This window comes from Phallusia mammillata, chromosome 1 (assembly GCF_965637545.1).
Source record: "Phallusia mammillata chromosome 1, kaPhaMamm4.hap1.1, whole genome shotgun sequence".
NCBI lineage: Eukaryota > Metazoa > Chordata > Ascidiacea > Phlebobranchia > Ascidiidae > Phallusia > Phallusia mammillata.
In genome coordinates this window covers 16,772,758-16,788,069 of record NC_137252.1, presented here as the reverse complement: position 1 = coordinate 16,788,069, position 15,312 = coordinate 16,772,758, and the positions used below count along the sequence as shown (strand labels likewise).

The following is a 15,312-nucleotide window of genomic DNA, read 5'->3' as shown; positions in this document are numbered from 1 at the left end:
TGTAAATACTTGTGTACCAGTCCTAGCAAAGAAAACGACTGAAATTTGCAACATATACATTGTTGTTTTATTGTAAACATACATTTGCAATAAAACTTTAGCCACTCACCTTATCAATATTAAACAATTGGATAGTTTTACCAAAATTGTCAACAAATTGTTAAGATTACAACAGTTTGAAGCCTAAAATTTCATCCACCTTCATAAACACAAGTTTCAGAATATTAACGCACTTCGCCTCAGGGATTCTGCTAATCTTATCCTCTCCAAAAGTTTATCCAGGCAAGGAATTTACACTTGTTGTGTAAACGTAGTAACCACAAATTCCTTTTAACCTGACATTGGCTGTTGCCTTTATTTCAACGTGCCTTCAACTGATTGGCTACTTTGACGACAAAAGCGGCTTTTCGACTGAAATTTATGCGGTCAACCAGACGCAGTTTTTGAAAAAATTAAAACGAACTTGAATAAAAAGGTTTGATTAAACTGACCCACACCCCTATTTTGATCCTATGTTATAGTCACGGTTGCTAAAAACAGTATTAAACAAGCGTTTTGATATGTACCTTAAATGTAATTTAGGTTGTAAGATGCGGTTCTTGACTGACTGCAAAATTTAGGTGTGTTATACGTTGTAGACAAGCTGGTTGCCCTAAGACACGCATTACTTTTAAGTGTCCAGTCTCCGCGTGGCGTCGTAACGCTATGCACGCCTTGTTAGACTTGTATAGGTACTTGTTATACTTCCTGTGTAAACAGCCTCAACCATGTTCATTTAATTAGACATGCGTGAGGAAGAACAGCGTTCGATATCTGAGAGCAAGAAAAAATACACCCTTTGCTCCCGAGCGACACCAGTGGTCAATAATAGGAATATGTGTTAAAAAATGAATAACAGGGTGTTAGTTGTTTTCCAAACGATTTGCACATTTTACAGATGTTGTTGAGTGTAGTTTGTTGTGGAAACAATATCAACCAACTAAAGTTTATCAGCTGAAAGTTTTTGTAACAGGTTATTTGAGATCGTAACGTCAAACACCTTGGTGTATATTTCACAAAATACGGTACAAAATCGTATACTCTTCAAAACCAACATTTAATGCACCTCACATCTTTTTTTAACAAACGCATAAAACAAATGCGAAAATGTCAAAACATTTACTTTCATGAAATGGGTAGTGAAACACAAAAACACCAACCTAAGTACGACATCACAAAATAAAGTGTAAAAACAATCTTTTACAGTTTTTGGAAACAGTATACCACTCCTGGTATGTATTTTGAATCGTTTACTTTTTCGGAATCGTCAGTGGCAAGTTCAAACTCCTCAATACGCCGTTTGGATAGGGAAACCCAAACGCCTTCGAGTTCCAATCTTTTCATTTCGCTTTCCAGTCTTTCCACGTACTGCAGATTAGAAGGGTTAAGTCTGGTCGTGAGAACAATGTAACCACCCGGTCTCACGGCACCGATTATTATTGGTATGCAATCCACGTCGACCTGTGAAGGACTTAAAGCCCCAGATATTGTCGCAACATCGTAAGAGTTTGATGTAAGTTCGGCTGGCAGTTTAGCACCCGGCTCTAAAATACAGCAGAATGTGTTCCGATATTGCTTGGCACGTCTTAGCATTGCGTCACAGCCGTCTTGTCCGTCCACCGAACCGGTGAATCCCCTCTCTCGAAGACATTTACCCACCAATCCGGTACCCGCAGCAAAATCTATAATGTCACAGTTTTCGTCGAGTTTATAATTGTCTATGACGTCGTAAAGCATTTTGACAGCTTGATGCGGGGCGGTGTACTTCAGTGCGAATACATCTTCTTCGTAGCTTTCGGACCAGTTTGAATAAACGGCCATTTTATCGTCCAAGTTTTCGCACTGCACATGTGCCATTGTTCTGACACGATTTAATATTTCATCCATACTTTTTCCGCAGCACCAACTATTTTGCCTTTATTGAACTATTGAGTTTCACCAAAATATTGGGATCGAATAGTACTCTTTCTGGCTTATTTCCCCCCACATCCGTGCTCATACATTAGACTGTTGTATTAGACTGTTGTTTCCGTATACGGATACGTATTACTTAAATTAAAATTAAAACTCGAAATGTTCAAATGCTCTGGCAGATCGAGCGCCTTATTTTCCTTTAATTGCTGTTATTGAACGTCTTAGTGTCATAAAAGTTCAGGGTTAATGAATACAACTGTCACATCATGTTAAGAAGCTATAACTTTCGTTCAGCATCATATTTTGGTAAAAATAACTACTAAACTTCAATGGAATTTTAGTAATCCTCCCAGAGTTACCTGTACCTAACCATGATTTCAGTTTGCAGTAGTTGCATTTAAAGTTGTGGTTTATCAACAGATCGTCTTGCTGTATCAGTACATTGCTTTACGTGCTGACAACTGCTGATAGATATCTTAAACATACGTGCACTGTCTGTTTCTGTTGAACCTACCATAAGTCATTAACAAACCGAAAACAAACGACCGGATGTATGAAAAATGGAAAAAAAGTGTAGAATCCAGCATTTAGTTACGACTGAAAAGGCAAAACCCGCGAAGCGTAACAGCCCGAGGCAAACAACGTAACACGCTTGACTAAATTATCGCTATTTTTCACCACGGTTGATTTTCGCCGGTCAATTCATTCAACTTGCGTGATTCGATACGCGCTAACTAGGTGGAAAAATAGTGAACAAAAGATTTTTGTAGCCTTTTAAAATCTTTTAAAGACTTTACGAAACGAATAGCACAACTGGCCTCATTTTTGGTTTGCCTTGGTTTTCAGTGTAACAGTGAATAAATGCACCAAATTAAAACAAGCTACATAACAACAGGTAACTCCGCAAAATGCTTATCCATCGACATGGAAATTTCCAATTAGGAATATACTTTAATTAAAGCTAATGAGAGTGATACATATTTGCGACTCATACCTGGCACGAACGAGTTCCTCCAAATGTTGCCACCGGTCGTTGATTTTTCCAAGCTTCTTCTCCATCTCTTTTTTATCGCTGGATGGCGCCAAACGATCGGCAAGCAGTGCAAGTTCTGCCCGTCTGTCACCCTCACCGTCCGATCCCGTCAAATAATCCTGTTTTAAATAAATTGATAGTTGTTTTGGTTGCAAGGTTTGTGATGAAAAACCTGGGCGAAACATTATGAAAACGTTCGATATTAAGAATAGCAAATTTTTTCACACACCTTGTGCAGTTTTTCAAGAAATTGTTCAGCATCGGCATCACTCGCGTGCGCCACCTTACGTTCCATGTCATTCAACCACGCACACAAGTTTCGGTATTTCGCATCGAAATCGTTCCAGTCGCCAAGTCTGGTAATAAATATACACAAACAAATATTTAAGTTCAGAAAAAATAACAATCGTAGCTTCACTAGATTTCGCTTGAAAGAACTTTCGTTTACAGTGGACTATGAATCTATCTTGAGTTGTTTAGTTTTACAGACAAATTAAGTTGTTCTCATAAGCAACATGTGCGAGATTTTTTTAACGAATTTAAAAAAAAGCGCAGTGTTGACCAGAAGTCGCTTGCTTACATTCAAACGAAAGTCTTGCAGTTTAAGGAGCCAGCTTAGTTGGGTTATTGTGAACTAAAACAACTATGAAGTAATGGCACTCGTCAACTTTTAAACTTAATCAGGCTGTGCTTTTATTTACGATATTGCGATTTTTGTGTAAGTTTGAATGCCAAAATTATTCTAGCGTTGATGAAGCAGATAATTACTCCCTACCTAATTGTTTTTCCAATACTGACCTTGTTTCAATGCAACGTCTTCTTTGTTCCAGGCGACTACGCACGTCATGCCACAATGCGCGGACCAATGAAAGCCTTTCACGTTGAAGTGACATGTCGTCACGTGACACATGGTCGACTAGACCCTGGACAAGTTTTTCAGTCGATCTGCAAGAATCAAAATGTTATGTAAAAATCTGTATTCACTTTACAGTGCTGCTCAGAGTCATTATTTTAATGCAACCGCCTGAAGCCAAAAACAAAACACTGATATTTACTTCAACTTATCAGGGTTCATTTCGAAAACGATTTCCCTGTCTCGGCATTTTATCGCCTCCGCATGAAGATCTTCGATTGCAGTGGGCAATTTTTCTGATGTCGCTGCTTTTGTTTCGATCAGCCAGGCGATTACGTCATTCATCTTGTCGTCACAATCGTTCCATTTGTTGACGTTTGCTTGCAATTTTCGCCTGAATGCGCCGAAAAGTTGTTTAGAAACGATCCTTGTATTTGTGTTTTATATGTTACTGTTTGTATGTTAACGAAAAGGATCATGTAGAGCAGTGGTCTTCAACCTGTGGGTCGCGACCCCAAGTGGGGTCGCCTAAATTTTTTCTGGGGTCGCTATAAATTTAATTTATTGGCGTTAAAATTATTACCAAAAAATAATGGACTTTTTTCTAGTTCGCAACCTTTGCTAATGTTTTGCAGTACAGCTTGATACCTCATGTCACAATCTAATCATTGTGATGCAATAATTAATCCCTATAAAACACAAGTTGATCAACCCATTGTTACGTGATGAAGCCCCATGAATGGGAGGGTTCATAAATTTACTGATTTCTGCCAACTGGTGAGCTTTAACGCGAATTAGGTTGGCCAAATTAAATAAAACTTATGGGTTCTATCATTTGAGCGTAATGCTGCGCACTGAATGCTAATATTTAAATTCTACTTGAAAATTAGGCGGGCATATTTACAGGAAAATTTCTGTTTCGGCATTAAAAAAACATTTTTTCACTATCGGAAAAAATGGGGTCGTATGTAAATGCTGATTTAATTTTCTTTTATATTGGGGTCGCCTTTAAAAAAGGTTGAAGACCACTGATGTAGAGTGCTTTATATGTACCTTTTTTCTTTCACTGCTTGATGGGCGTTCATGTAATCCCCGTGGCATGATGAAATTTCCTTTTTCAGACGAGCATGGAGGTCGCCCCGTGCTAGCGCCATCACGCGGTGACCGGCATCAAGCATATTTGAACAAGTATCGTTGTCAGCGGCAGCTTCAAGTTCCTAGGATTCACGAAGGGAGAAATATTACTTCCATGATCAAACATACATAAAAGAAATCACCAACCATTAATTCAGCCAGTGTTGTGGGGGCAAGTCCTGCAACTGTCATTTCACCATCAAACTTTGACATTTCGACGTCAAAGCAACGGGTTTCTGCCACTACTTCTGCATTGCGTTGCTTGTATGTACGCCACGTTTCCATGGTAGCGTCAACCACGGTTTTACGCTCGCGCGCCCTCTTGAGGACAGAACTCCACTGCTTGTCAAGATTTGTCAGTTTGCTATTGAATTCCTCACTAAGAATAAACCAGATATTCAAAGTATGTGACACATTAGTATAAACAATAATTTATTTTGATAGTGCACAATAACATGACCACACTGGTAAATTGTTCAGAAGTAATTATCGCGAAAGAATCTACAACTTTAAAGTACAAAACATTGCTAACATTTCACGACTACTTACGGATTGGGAACGATATCCTCGCAAAGCATTTCCTCCCCCTCCTTCACAATATTACGGAGCAACTGTTGTCTTGCACCACTTTCCACAATAAACATGTCGTACGCCCTGCAACAAATGTACATATTGTCATACAGCCTGACAACAAATTAGTGCTTTGTAAGTTCAAAATTAGATCGAACCTTGCTTGGTCAGTCAGCCCGTCGTATGACGTAGGAAGATCAGCAACCAATCCTCGTTCTGCCTGAGTGACGAATAACATCCAGTTTTCACATTTCTCCGGGAATTCTAGAAGAGGTATCATCGATGCTTGGAGATCTCCATATCTAAAGAGAGTTGTATAAACAGGTAACGACACTAAAAGATTACATTCAGGTAGTGGAATAAAACTATTACTTTTCCATTAATAATACAATTTCGATTATGCGAACAGTTGCTTTTGTCCGATACTTTTTTATCGTGGTGCTCCGAACAACTCAAAGTAAATTCAGAAAGGACTCCTGGTCTCAAAATTGGACGCAACGCATTTTAAGAAAACAGAGCAGTATAGATGCCACAAGCTAGAGTTTTTGATGTGATTCCTTGTTAGGTATTTATTTACTTTTACCTTTTAGCTGTTGTTTTCATAGCTCCTTTCCACCTATCGTTAAGGGACTGCAGCTTCTTGATGTGCTTTTCGTTCATTGGTAGTTGATTTGCAAAAGCATTAATATCATCCATGGTTCTTGAGTAGGCTTTAAATGCTTGAAGCTGAGCTCTGCGTTCGGTCAAGCCATTCTGTAGAAAGCATTACGTATAAAAGAGATATGGAACACAATAATACTGATTTTTTAGCTAGTCACTCCCAACAAATTGGAGTGCCGTTAGGTACGAGTTGTACTGATAAGACCAAACAGAGTTTACTGTCTGCAGTTTAATTGTGATACAATTTTTCACTATTTGGTTGACTTACCTCGATTTTTTTGCGTTCAGTGATATTTCCCTCTTTTTGTGTAATTGCTTCGACTTCACCGAGCCAAGCATCCATGTATCCCATTTTGTCCCTGAGTTCGCCTGATTTCCGACCAAACTCACGTACGCTCTCTATCGCCACTCTAGCTCGTCGGATGGTTTGCACAACTTTTGCGGAAAGTCTGTTTGGTAATATATTTCTTAATAGGTTTTTCTCACCACTGTGTTTAACTACTAACGTTGTAAGTCCAGTACTTGACAGCAAAAGTGATTTTCCACCACAAAATCAGAATTATACACAACTACACTCTCTCAATAAATGGTAAAACAGCTAACTAATTTTAGTAATTGATTTAATATTAAACAATTCTAGCATACTATTGACAAAATACCTCTTGCAAGCTTTTAGCAGTTGCTTTAGCAAGTGTCTTAAGACACTCAACACTGCTAGTTCTGTTACCTTGTATTGCTGGCATTTAACTTCACCGCTTCTGATGGTTCGCTTTGTTCAAATCTTTCAGCAATGGCAGGAAGAGAAGCCAAGTTGTTGCGCAAAATTTCACACGTCCGTTCCAAGCCCTGCAAACAACAACACCCGGTAACTCCGCGACAAGATCAACAACTAGCACCTTGGTGTGGCAAAAGCAAATAACAGCAACAGGCCAGAAAAACGTGTTTTGTTTATGTGCACAAACGAACGTTCTCTAATATATAAGCCGTTGCTGCCTGGCATTATATCGAATTTATAGAGCTCTTCTGGAAATTATATTTTTATACCGACATTTCGACGTCCTATGCAGGTCATCTTCATCAGGGTAAATAACACTGAATACGCGTAACACAGTGCACGGCAAACAAAGAAACAAAGAAATAAATGCAACAGGCAAACGGCTGCGATGTCACCTTTTTGTTTGATCGATCAGTATCTTTTTAAATATTTTGACAATCTTACATCAGCTTTTAGCAAACAGGCGCGGGGGTCTTCGAGGTAGGATTTTTCCTTGAGCACTTCTGTCGCTCTTAATCTCAAGTTGTTCGACTTGTCTTCGATATCTGTCACTTTTTCGCCATAGCTTTTTATGATGTCAATGCATTCGTGGTGTTGTTCAACGCGTTTTGTAATATTTGCTGAAATATCATTCCACCTAAAGACCACAAAATTGCATAAACCCGATCCCAAGCAATATGGAAAATAATGTTTTTTAACGTTACCTTGCTTCAGTGTTATCCAACATTCGTTTGACGGCTTCAGCAGCGTCGTCATGGCACCCAGCGATGACGCAGTCAGCCTCCACTGCTAAAAACTGCACCTGTAATCGTTGGCTTTCCAGGTTGGAAAGGGCACCTAAAAAACATGGCGTTAGAAAAATCCATAAACCTGTTGGTTTCAAAACTCATACCTTGCAGTTTCGATATTTTCTTTTCTGGCTTTTCGGATGAAAACCTGTCTGTTAAAAGAGCGCTCTCTGCCGCCATCAGGTGTTCCGACACAATGTTCTCAGCAGTTTTGTATCTATAAGTTTCCATCATTAAAATAACCAATCCATTTTGTTTAGCGCATAATGGTACGAAATACATTAAACAGGTGTCACGATAAAAATTATTTGCAAAGATGATTTAGCACATTTACTTGTTCCACAGTTTCAAGGCTTCTTTTAGGTCCTTTCTGCGTTTCGCAAGCGAATGTTCCAGCAAAGCCCAGCTCTGATTTAGTTTCAACAGTTGTGGACTTCCGTATCCTGGTTCGGGCGTCGCTGATCGGTATGTTTTGTTTTTATCCGAAACAAGTTCTAAGAAATAAACGTTTGTCGTGGTACATGCGGCATTAAAGCGGGTTTAGAGTTTGCTAAAATATATACCCTTGTAATCTTTTTCCAGCGAAGCAAGTTCGCGAAATTTCGATTTCAGTTTCTTTTCAAATTTTTCGCATTGATCGATTGAAGAAGTCACTTCGCTTTGTGAACCAATTTTGGACGTTGCTGATTCTTCATCTTGAGCCTATTTAATATAGCCCCATCATTATTAAAAAGGAAGAATTCATATTCATTTAACGACCACTGAATACAAAGTTGTTACCTGAATTTTTCGATCCATCCAACGTTGCATTTCACTGACATGGTTTTCGTGCTCTTTCCATCTCTTGTACTCGCGTTCTGATTGGTCAACACATCGAGAAATCTGTCCAATCAAAGATCTTTACAGTTACAACCATGTCAAATTAGTCAGTATTATCAGTTTGTTTATATCTGTATATGTCCGAGGCGCATTGAACCATTATAGGCCAAGTTTCTGCCCTCAAATGTGAATAAAGTTTTGACGACATTACGTACCCTTGCTTTCAGTAAAGCCCATTGACGGTTCAGGGAAGCTAAATCGACCGAACGTAAAGAGCTGCTACCGTTCAAACGTTCCACATGTTTTTCCATTGCTTCTTGGCCACCTTTAAAAGTCTGCATACCACAAAAGTTAAAATACCAAACCTACACAACTTATGTATCATGAATAAAAGTATAATTGCTGACCTTGTACGTAACCAGTTGATCTTTACACCCAGCTGATGACACTGTGTCAAAATTCTTTACGTTTTCTTGGTCTAGAGCGGAGTTAGCTTTGGTTATCCAAGAAGTAACTTCACTGATTAGTGCTTTGTCCGAAAATGCCTTCCGTTGTGCCTGTTAAGTACAGAAAAATATGTTACCGTTTACGATGCATAGAAATTTGTTTATTGCCGAAAGGAACATAAAACTACAATGCCTAAATAGGTATATTAACCATCATACAAAAAGCATAAGGAAATATTTACGTACCAATCAAAAAGTACAAACCTCTGACAATTTTTCCTGTACGGTTTGAACACCAGTTGTCACGGTCAAAAAGTAGCTCTGAATATTTTTAATTTCAGTGTTCATATTTCCCAACCCCGATCGCTGTTCTTTTGTCAGGATTTCCACGCACTCCATGATGTCATCAAGCATTACTTGAGCTTGTTGTGCGTCAGATGCAATGGCGGTTACATCATTGGAACTGCAATTGCAGAACACGCTATAGTTTATTGCGGAAATCATACAACATGGACAGTAGGTTCTGATGAGGTTTACTTACAGATTTGGCAGATCTGCATCGATTGGGGGCAAAGCACCGAATCGGGGGTGAATTTTCGAGATCTTTTCAGACAAAACTTCGGTTGCAGCACGAAATGTTTTTAATCCATCCATGTATCTACATTACCGGATAGTTACTCATGAAGGATAACAACCACATATAACATTTTAAAACACAAAGCTTTATGATAAAGGTTCTCCCATCAAACCGTTTAACATTACCAGTAGATAGCTGATAACAAGTACCAGTAGATAGCTGATAAGTAAGGTCTATTAAACAAACGTGGATGTTTCAAGGTACCAAGTACTAATTTACATCAAGAAGATCAAACCAAATAAATAAACCGTCCGAGTTATACCTTGGCCTCAGTTCACGCAAAACGTAGAGTCTTCGAAGTTCTTGGTTGACCTTTGAACTGTACAATAGCCAAGTGTCGGCAACTGCGCGGCAGCGTTTGTCCATAAGTGGACAGGTGATCTGCTGCTCGGCAAGCCGGTTCCAATTCTTTGCTGTTTGATTGACAGCTGTGAAATCAATTCATTGGTTAACGAATTTAAAAATAGGCACTATTATCTATATTGTAAGTTGAACCATCGGTAAATATGTCATTTTCTTGAATCGTGAACACAAAGCACATGTTTTACAAAACTGACTGCAGTTTTAATATTTGTAACCTCTTGTGCAATCTCCAGAAAGGTTACCTATCGTTTATGTTAACATGCTTACCGGTTTCACATTTATTCAGCTTCTGTTGAAGACTCTCCAGGAGGTGGATTCTTGAAGTTTGGTCATCAGGATCACCCTCATTTTCCTCTGGAAGCAAAAACTCGACCGTCTCCAAATCATCACTGACCAGTGCCACATCAGCATCTATTTTCTCCCATTCCTGCAAAATTATGTTAAATTAGACTTAAGGGATAGTTGCAGTGAGAAATTTATGTTTGGATGCTGGTAATTTTTAATGTTGAACAGCATTGTCCCCACTATGCCAAATGAAATTACTACATGCCCTTTACCTTAATGCATTTTTCTAACGTCGCAATTCTTTTAATGACAGCACCATCTAGCGTTAAATGGTCGTGGAGCAATTTTGACAGTAGGGAACGTTGTTTTTCCTGAATGACAGGATGTATCTTGTCGCTGGTTTCCACACAAAGTGAACGGTGGTTCTTGGCGGTAGAAGCAAATTTCTGCCAAAACATCATTATTTGATTACAAAAATACTCAACCACACAGCTTTGGAATGAATTTGAATTGAATGTGTTTAAAAAGCCATTGAAGGGGTGTAAATATAACAATCGCTATCGTTATTTAAAATCTGTTTTATGTAAGCTTTTAGTTGCTCACAACATCGATACTTGCTTGCGATATGCCAGACAAGCACAAAATGTTGTTTCACAAATTCAAACCTTTAGCTCAGACAGCTGATGTTTGAAATCTTTCAGATCCAGTACATCACTTGCAGACTGGTCTATCTTATTCTGGCCAGCTTCTATGAGAGCTTTGTAGTCGGACAACATCTGTAAACATGTCGGGTATTCAACACTAACCGGTACAAATATTACATACCGTTGTCGGTTTTCACACCTGTTCAAATTTCTTCTCATCATCCAAATGCATTCTTACGTCCCTTAGACCTGCCTGAACACTCTCCTCCACATCTTTAACCATGCATCGTAATTCATGTGTATCTGTCGTGTGGGATGGGTGCGACTCACAAGCAAACTAAATGTAGCAAAATTTACACTTAATTTTACCCAGGTATCATATCATGTTGATCAGAAAATTCAACTTACTCTGTCTGCCTTGCCAAGTAGAGGTTTAAACTCTGCTTTTAATGCCTTTAGTTCTTCTTGGAGCGATTTTAGTTTTCCACAGTTTACTTTCATATCATCCGATGACAAGGATTTTGAAGCGATCAAATTTTTCGCCTGTTTCTTTACCTGAGACAGTTGCGACATCGCCATCTTCAGATCGACCTACAAAAAAAAATTAAAGTTGCTTATTACAGCATTTCATTCATAAACATTTGCATAATTATGTGTTTATCCTCTTGCAAGAAAATATATCAAATTGTTTAGTTTTACAATTTCTTGTGGGTTACTGTACCTGTATGTTTCTCCAATCATTCTTCTTCTCACGTGATTCCGTTTCCTGCTTTCGCTGTTGCTCAAGAACTGCATGAAGTCGGTTGTCAAGGCAACGGATGGCAGTCTGGATGTCTCGCTGATGTTGTGTAAGTGGATTTTCAACAGAGAACTAAAATTGAAAAGTGAAAGTTTTGTCGTTTGGTTTATTTAATTTTGCCATGTAAACATAAATTTAAAAGCATCAAGCCAATAGATGGTATGTTGCAGACAGTGTACGCTGTTTCCACCTATACGACCTTAGCCTGTTACTCCCAACAAATCAGAGTGCCGTTGAATGGCTACATTAGCAAACACGGCCTATATCTCGTGACCAGATGCACCGATGATACCTTTTAAGTCGAAACAGTATGCACTGTCTGCAGCTTAAACATAATTTGTATTTAAATCATCATTTTTAGCATAGAGTTACAAAGTAAAAGGAACCTGTTTGGAGGTGTTTAGCAGTGTGCCCAAACTTTCTTGCAATTTTTTACTATCTTTTTGAACATTGACGTCACACTCAGTTGTCCAATCAGAAAGTATCATGTCAAACTCAGTTTCATTCATCCACTTGGAGACTTGCTGTGTGCACAACACAAAACAAAACTTGTAAAAAAACTTAGATTCCAGTTTTATATGTATTGAAAAATATGTAGCAGCACTGACCTTTAGCACACGCTGAGAGTTTTCGTTGACTGATTCTGCATTTTGCTGCGTGTGATTTAGCGCTTTCCACTTTTTGTTAATCTCTTCAAGCGATTTCTGCAAAACACAACGTTAGCATTGAACCAGTATGCTTAGCGACAGCATACCATTACAACAAACAGTGATGGTAGGTCTTATATAGTAACACTCACCTTCAGTTTTTCAGGATTGACTCTTTCGCCGCAATCCACAGCATGAGCAAGTGTGAGATGGTTTTTGTGGCAAAGGTTTTTTGCTGTAAGCTCATCCGATTCAGAAGCTTTCGATTCCGCTTCTTTTCGGAGGCGAGTCCATGGGTTAAGATTATCACTGTCTCTTGCCGACGAAAGCGCTACAAAATTTAATTAAAAATGAAAGCTTTGGTAAGTTCAGTTGATGACTCGTTTCACGTGAACAAACTGTTAGTGCGTGTTAGCATTAGCTTATATTTATGACGAAGATGTTAAATTAGGCCCACGATGTACATTACACATACTTTGAGAGTAAATGTCAGTAAACTAGGATCTCAAGCTAAGTGTAACAAACTTTCTCATTTTTTAACGGGTAAATGAGGTAAAAGGTTTGAAAAGCTTTGCCTTGGCGGGAACATTAGCAATGTTATGAAAAAGTTACGTAATTCGCAAGCATAACTCTACATACGTGATTTATACGAGTCACGTGATGCAGATCGGCTCCTTCCTTTCTTTGCTACCAATTCCAAATTTTCCTGGTGGTCACGTAAATCCTCCGACAGCTGACGTTGTAGTGTGGTTGGTGACATTATATCCGGGTCACCAGCGTCGGTCTAAATGCACATGGGTGTGAGATCAAATGCAATTTATGAAAAGCCACTGAGTTTTACCTCTAAAGATTGAAGCCAATCTCTCATTTGCTGGGCACGTGACTCTTGTTCGAACAACGATTCGTCCTGTTTCGTGTCAATTTCGTCCTACAAATTATCATATTAGTTAAAAGAAAGATAAACCTCAAGAAAGATAAACCAGGTAGTTTGTTTTCCTCAAGAAAGATAAACCAGGTAGTTTGTTTTCAACATTTGTCTCATGTGTTTTTTGTTTAAAAAATATTTGAAAAACCTGTAGCTTTTTCTCCCTGTCCTGAGTCTCCTTCTGCAGATTTTCCAAATCATCTTTTACGGATTCGAGCTTCCGCAAGAGGGCGTCCCGCTCCTGGTCCGCTTGGGAAAGGTTGGAACTTTTTTCTAAATCAAATACGAGTAAAGTTAGAAAATTGCCTAATATAACCTAGAGGCATTATTTAGTGTAAATGTATTTGATGGTAGAGAATAAAGCAACCGCCAATAAGAACGAAAACAGTTTAGTGAAATGAACAATTGCAAATGATGAAATGTTCATGCTAAGGTATTGATGTTATGAAGGTTAAGTTGTCAAGCATGATGATGACAAATTACAGTTGTTTATAGAAAGATCAAAGCACACAAAATGAATGCTTTACGTTAATGAAACTAAAGGAACAAAGCAAGAAGTCACAAGGAAAACAGAAAGAATAAACAATGTAAAAACGGAATGGTGCTTTTGCTTGAGTGTAAGAAATGGTAAAATTCGCGTTAGTAAAGCATGCAAAATATCGAAATTTATTAAAAATGAATGTTCTTCAAGCGATTGAACGCCAGGAATAAAAGAAATACATGCAATGATGAAGATAAGTAAAACATGCAAGTTGAAAAGCATGACACGGAAACATGTATTAGTGGTATCATACACATAGATTTATAAGAAAAAACCTACGTTTTCAACTTAAAACTTTTTTGCAATTTATAAAAAAATATATTAACGCAGCACCCTAGCTATGCAGCAGTAGTGCAAGCGTTTAAATGTTTATCACTATACGCACTCTGTCACAAAGATATAAAATGATAACCATACGCTGCAAAACTGTAAAGCCGAGGCAACTTTTTGTATTGTTATGTACAACAAACGATTTGTTACACAACCTTCACCAACTATGGTTAAATATTCAAATAGTTAGTAGCAAACACACCAGCACACAACAACTCCTTCACGCTGGGCAAACCCGAAGCGCGACGTGTTCCAGAACGAGAAGTCGAAATGGCCAAGGATCGGAAAGTAGCGGGAAGAGCAGATGAAACGACGGTTGATGTGGATGAAGTCGATGACGTGCGAGAACGAGATGAGTCTGACGTCATGGCTACGTCACGCCGTGGTGTGCCTATTTGTGGGTGTTAGTGCAATGACTGGTTTAGTTGTGCTTTACTGGCCTGCAGATGAGCCTAAAGTGCCTAAGATGAGAAAGTCTACAGCAGAGTTGTAAGTCGGGCTGGACTTTTCGAACCGAGTACAGGCTGCAGTTTAAATAGCTTGATTCGGGATTGACTTTACACTCTGTTTGATTTTTGCCTTTTTTCAAACAGAGTTTGGGCCAAGGTTTTGGGCTTGTATTTTTCAGTTCTGGCCCCAAACTACAATTAAACTGGAAGTTAAGAATGTCAGGATTTTCGATGGAAAAAATTAACATTCAACTAAACGTAAATGCGCTTCCCTGGTGAAGCGTTGGTTCAAAAAATGAAACTGGTAAATGCGATAAAAATATATTTTATCACATTCATTGTCTATGGCTATCCAATTTTTTAAAGCGCCATTTTAAACAAGATTTTTGTAAACCTGAAGTCAAAGTGGTATGTTATATGCAGTTTAATGCGCAATGCGTTTAAGTTTTAAAGCAAAAGCGTATTGGTCAACGAATGACGACATACCGAATACCTCGGAATTGAAAGTCCAAAAACTGCTAAAACGTTCTAGAAATGTACAGGTAGAAGTAGAATAAATGTAGTGTTAATTCAACACAAAAAGATTCAATTCAGAGTAATCATCTTGCAGTAAAAATCAAGTAATGTCAAAAAAAAAAAAGTTGTTTTGGACAGTTTTAGG

At 38.5% G+C, this 15,312-nt stretch overlaps 2 protein-coding genes across 2 annotated transcripts in view; both read right to left on the bottom strand.

Annotated features, from left to right (window-relative positions):
* The window catches only part of LOC145234657 (nesprin-1-like), a 226,022-nt gene that overhangs the window by 16,300 nt on the left and 194,410 nt on the right, over positions 1-15,312 (bottom strand). Inside the window, exons 121-155 of the mRNA XM_080099374.1 lie at positions 14,405-14,593; positions 13,480-13,604; positions 13,248-13,334; positions 13,046-13,190; positions 12,559-12,737; positions 12,368-12,463; positions 12,146-12,283; positions 11,682-11,831; positions 11,369-11,551; positions 11,160-11,297; positions 10,982-11,092; positions 10,589-10,762; positions 10,299-10,458; positions 9,931-10,096; positions 9,573-9,689; positions 9,296-9,494; positions 8,993-9,142; positions 8,801-8,920; positions 8,547-8,648; positions 8,330-8,468; positions 8,101-8,260; positions 7,871-7,983; positions 7,683-7,815; positions 7,423-7,615; positions 6,931-7,049; positions 6,472-6,652; positions 6,127-6,296; positions 5,702-5,845; positions 5,523-5,627; positions 5,121-5,352; positions 4,893-5,056; positions 4,042-4,233; positions 3,785-3,931; positions 3,216-3,342; positions 2,948-3,105 (exon numbers count right to left, since the gene is read on the bottom strand). Coding sequence (XP_079955500.1) covers positions 2,948-3,105; positions 3,216-3,342; positions 3,785-3,931; positions 4,042-4,233; positions 4,893-5,056; positions 5,121-5,352; positions 5,523-5,627; positions 5,702-5,845; positions 6,127-6,296; positions 6,472-6,652; positions 6,931-7,049; positions 7,423-7,615; positions 7,683-7,815; positions 7,871-7,983; positions 8,101-8,260; positions 8,330-8,468; positions 8,547-8,648; positions 8,801-8,920; positions 8,993-9,142; positions 9,296-9,494; positions 9,573-9,689; positions 9,931-10,096; positions 10,299-10,458; positions 10,589-10,762; positions 10,982-11,092; positions 11,160-11,297; positions 11,369-11,551; positions 11,682-11,831; positions 12,146-12,283; positions 12,368-12,463; positions 12,559-12,737; positions 13,046-13,190; positions 13,248-13,334; positions 13,480-13,604; positions 14,405-14,593 — 5,206 coding nt within the window. The remainder of the gene's footprint in view (positions 1-2,947; positions 3,106-3,215; positions 3,343-3,784; positions 3,932-4,041; positions 4,234-4,892; positions 5,057-5,120; positions 5,353-5,522; positions 5,628-5,701; positions 5,846-6,126; positions 6,297-6,471; positions 6,653-6,930; positions 7,050-7,422; positions 7,616-7,682; positions 7,816-7,870; positions 7,984-8,100; positions 8,261-8,329; positions 8,469-8,546; positions 8,649-8,800; positions 8,921-8,992; positions 9,143-9,295; positions 9,495-9,572; positions 9,690-9,930; positions 10,097-10,298; positions 10,459-10,588; positions 10,763-10,981; positions 11,093-11,159; positions 11,298-11,368; positions 11,552-11,681; positions 11,832-12,145; positions 12,284-12,367; positions 12,464-12,558; positions 12,738-13,045; positions 13,191-13,247; positions 13,335-13,479; positions 13,605-14,404; positions 14,594-15,312) is intronic.
* LOC145234647 (methyltransferase-like protein 27) lies at positions 753-2,941 on the bottom strand. Its single transcript, XM_080099364.1, has one exon. The coding sequence runs from the start codon at positions 1,924-1,926 to the stop codon at positions 1,240-1,242; it is 687 nt and encodes a 228-aa protein (XP_079955490.1). The 5' UTR covers positions 1,927-2,941; the 3' UTR covers positions 753-1,239.

What these genes read in the sequence shown, in the direction of transcription:
- LOC145234647 (XM_080099364.1), bottom strand. Translation starts at nt 1,926, where the DNA reads ATGGATGAAATATTAAATCGTGTCAGAACAATGGCACATGTGCAGTGC.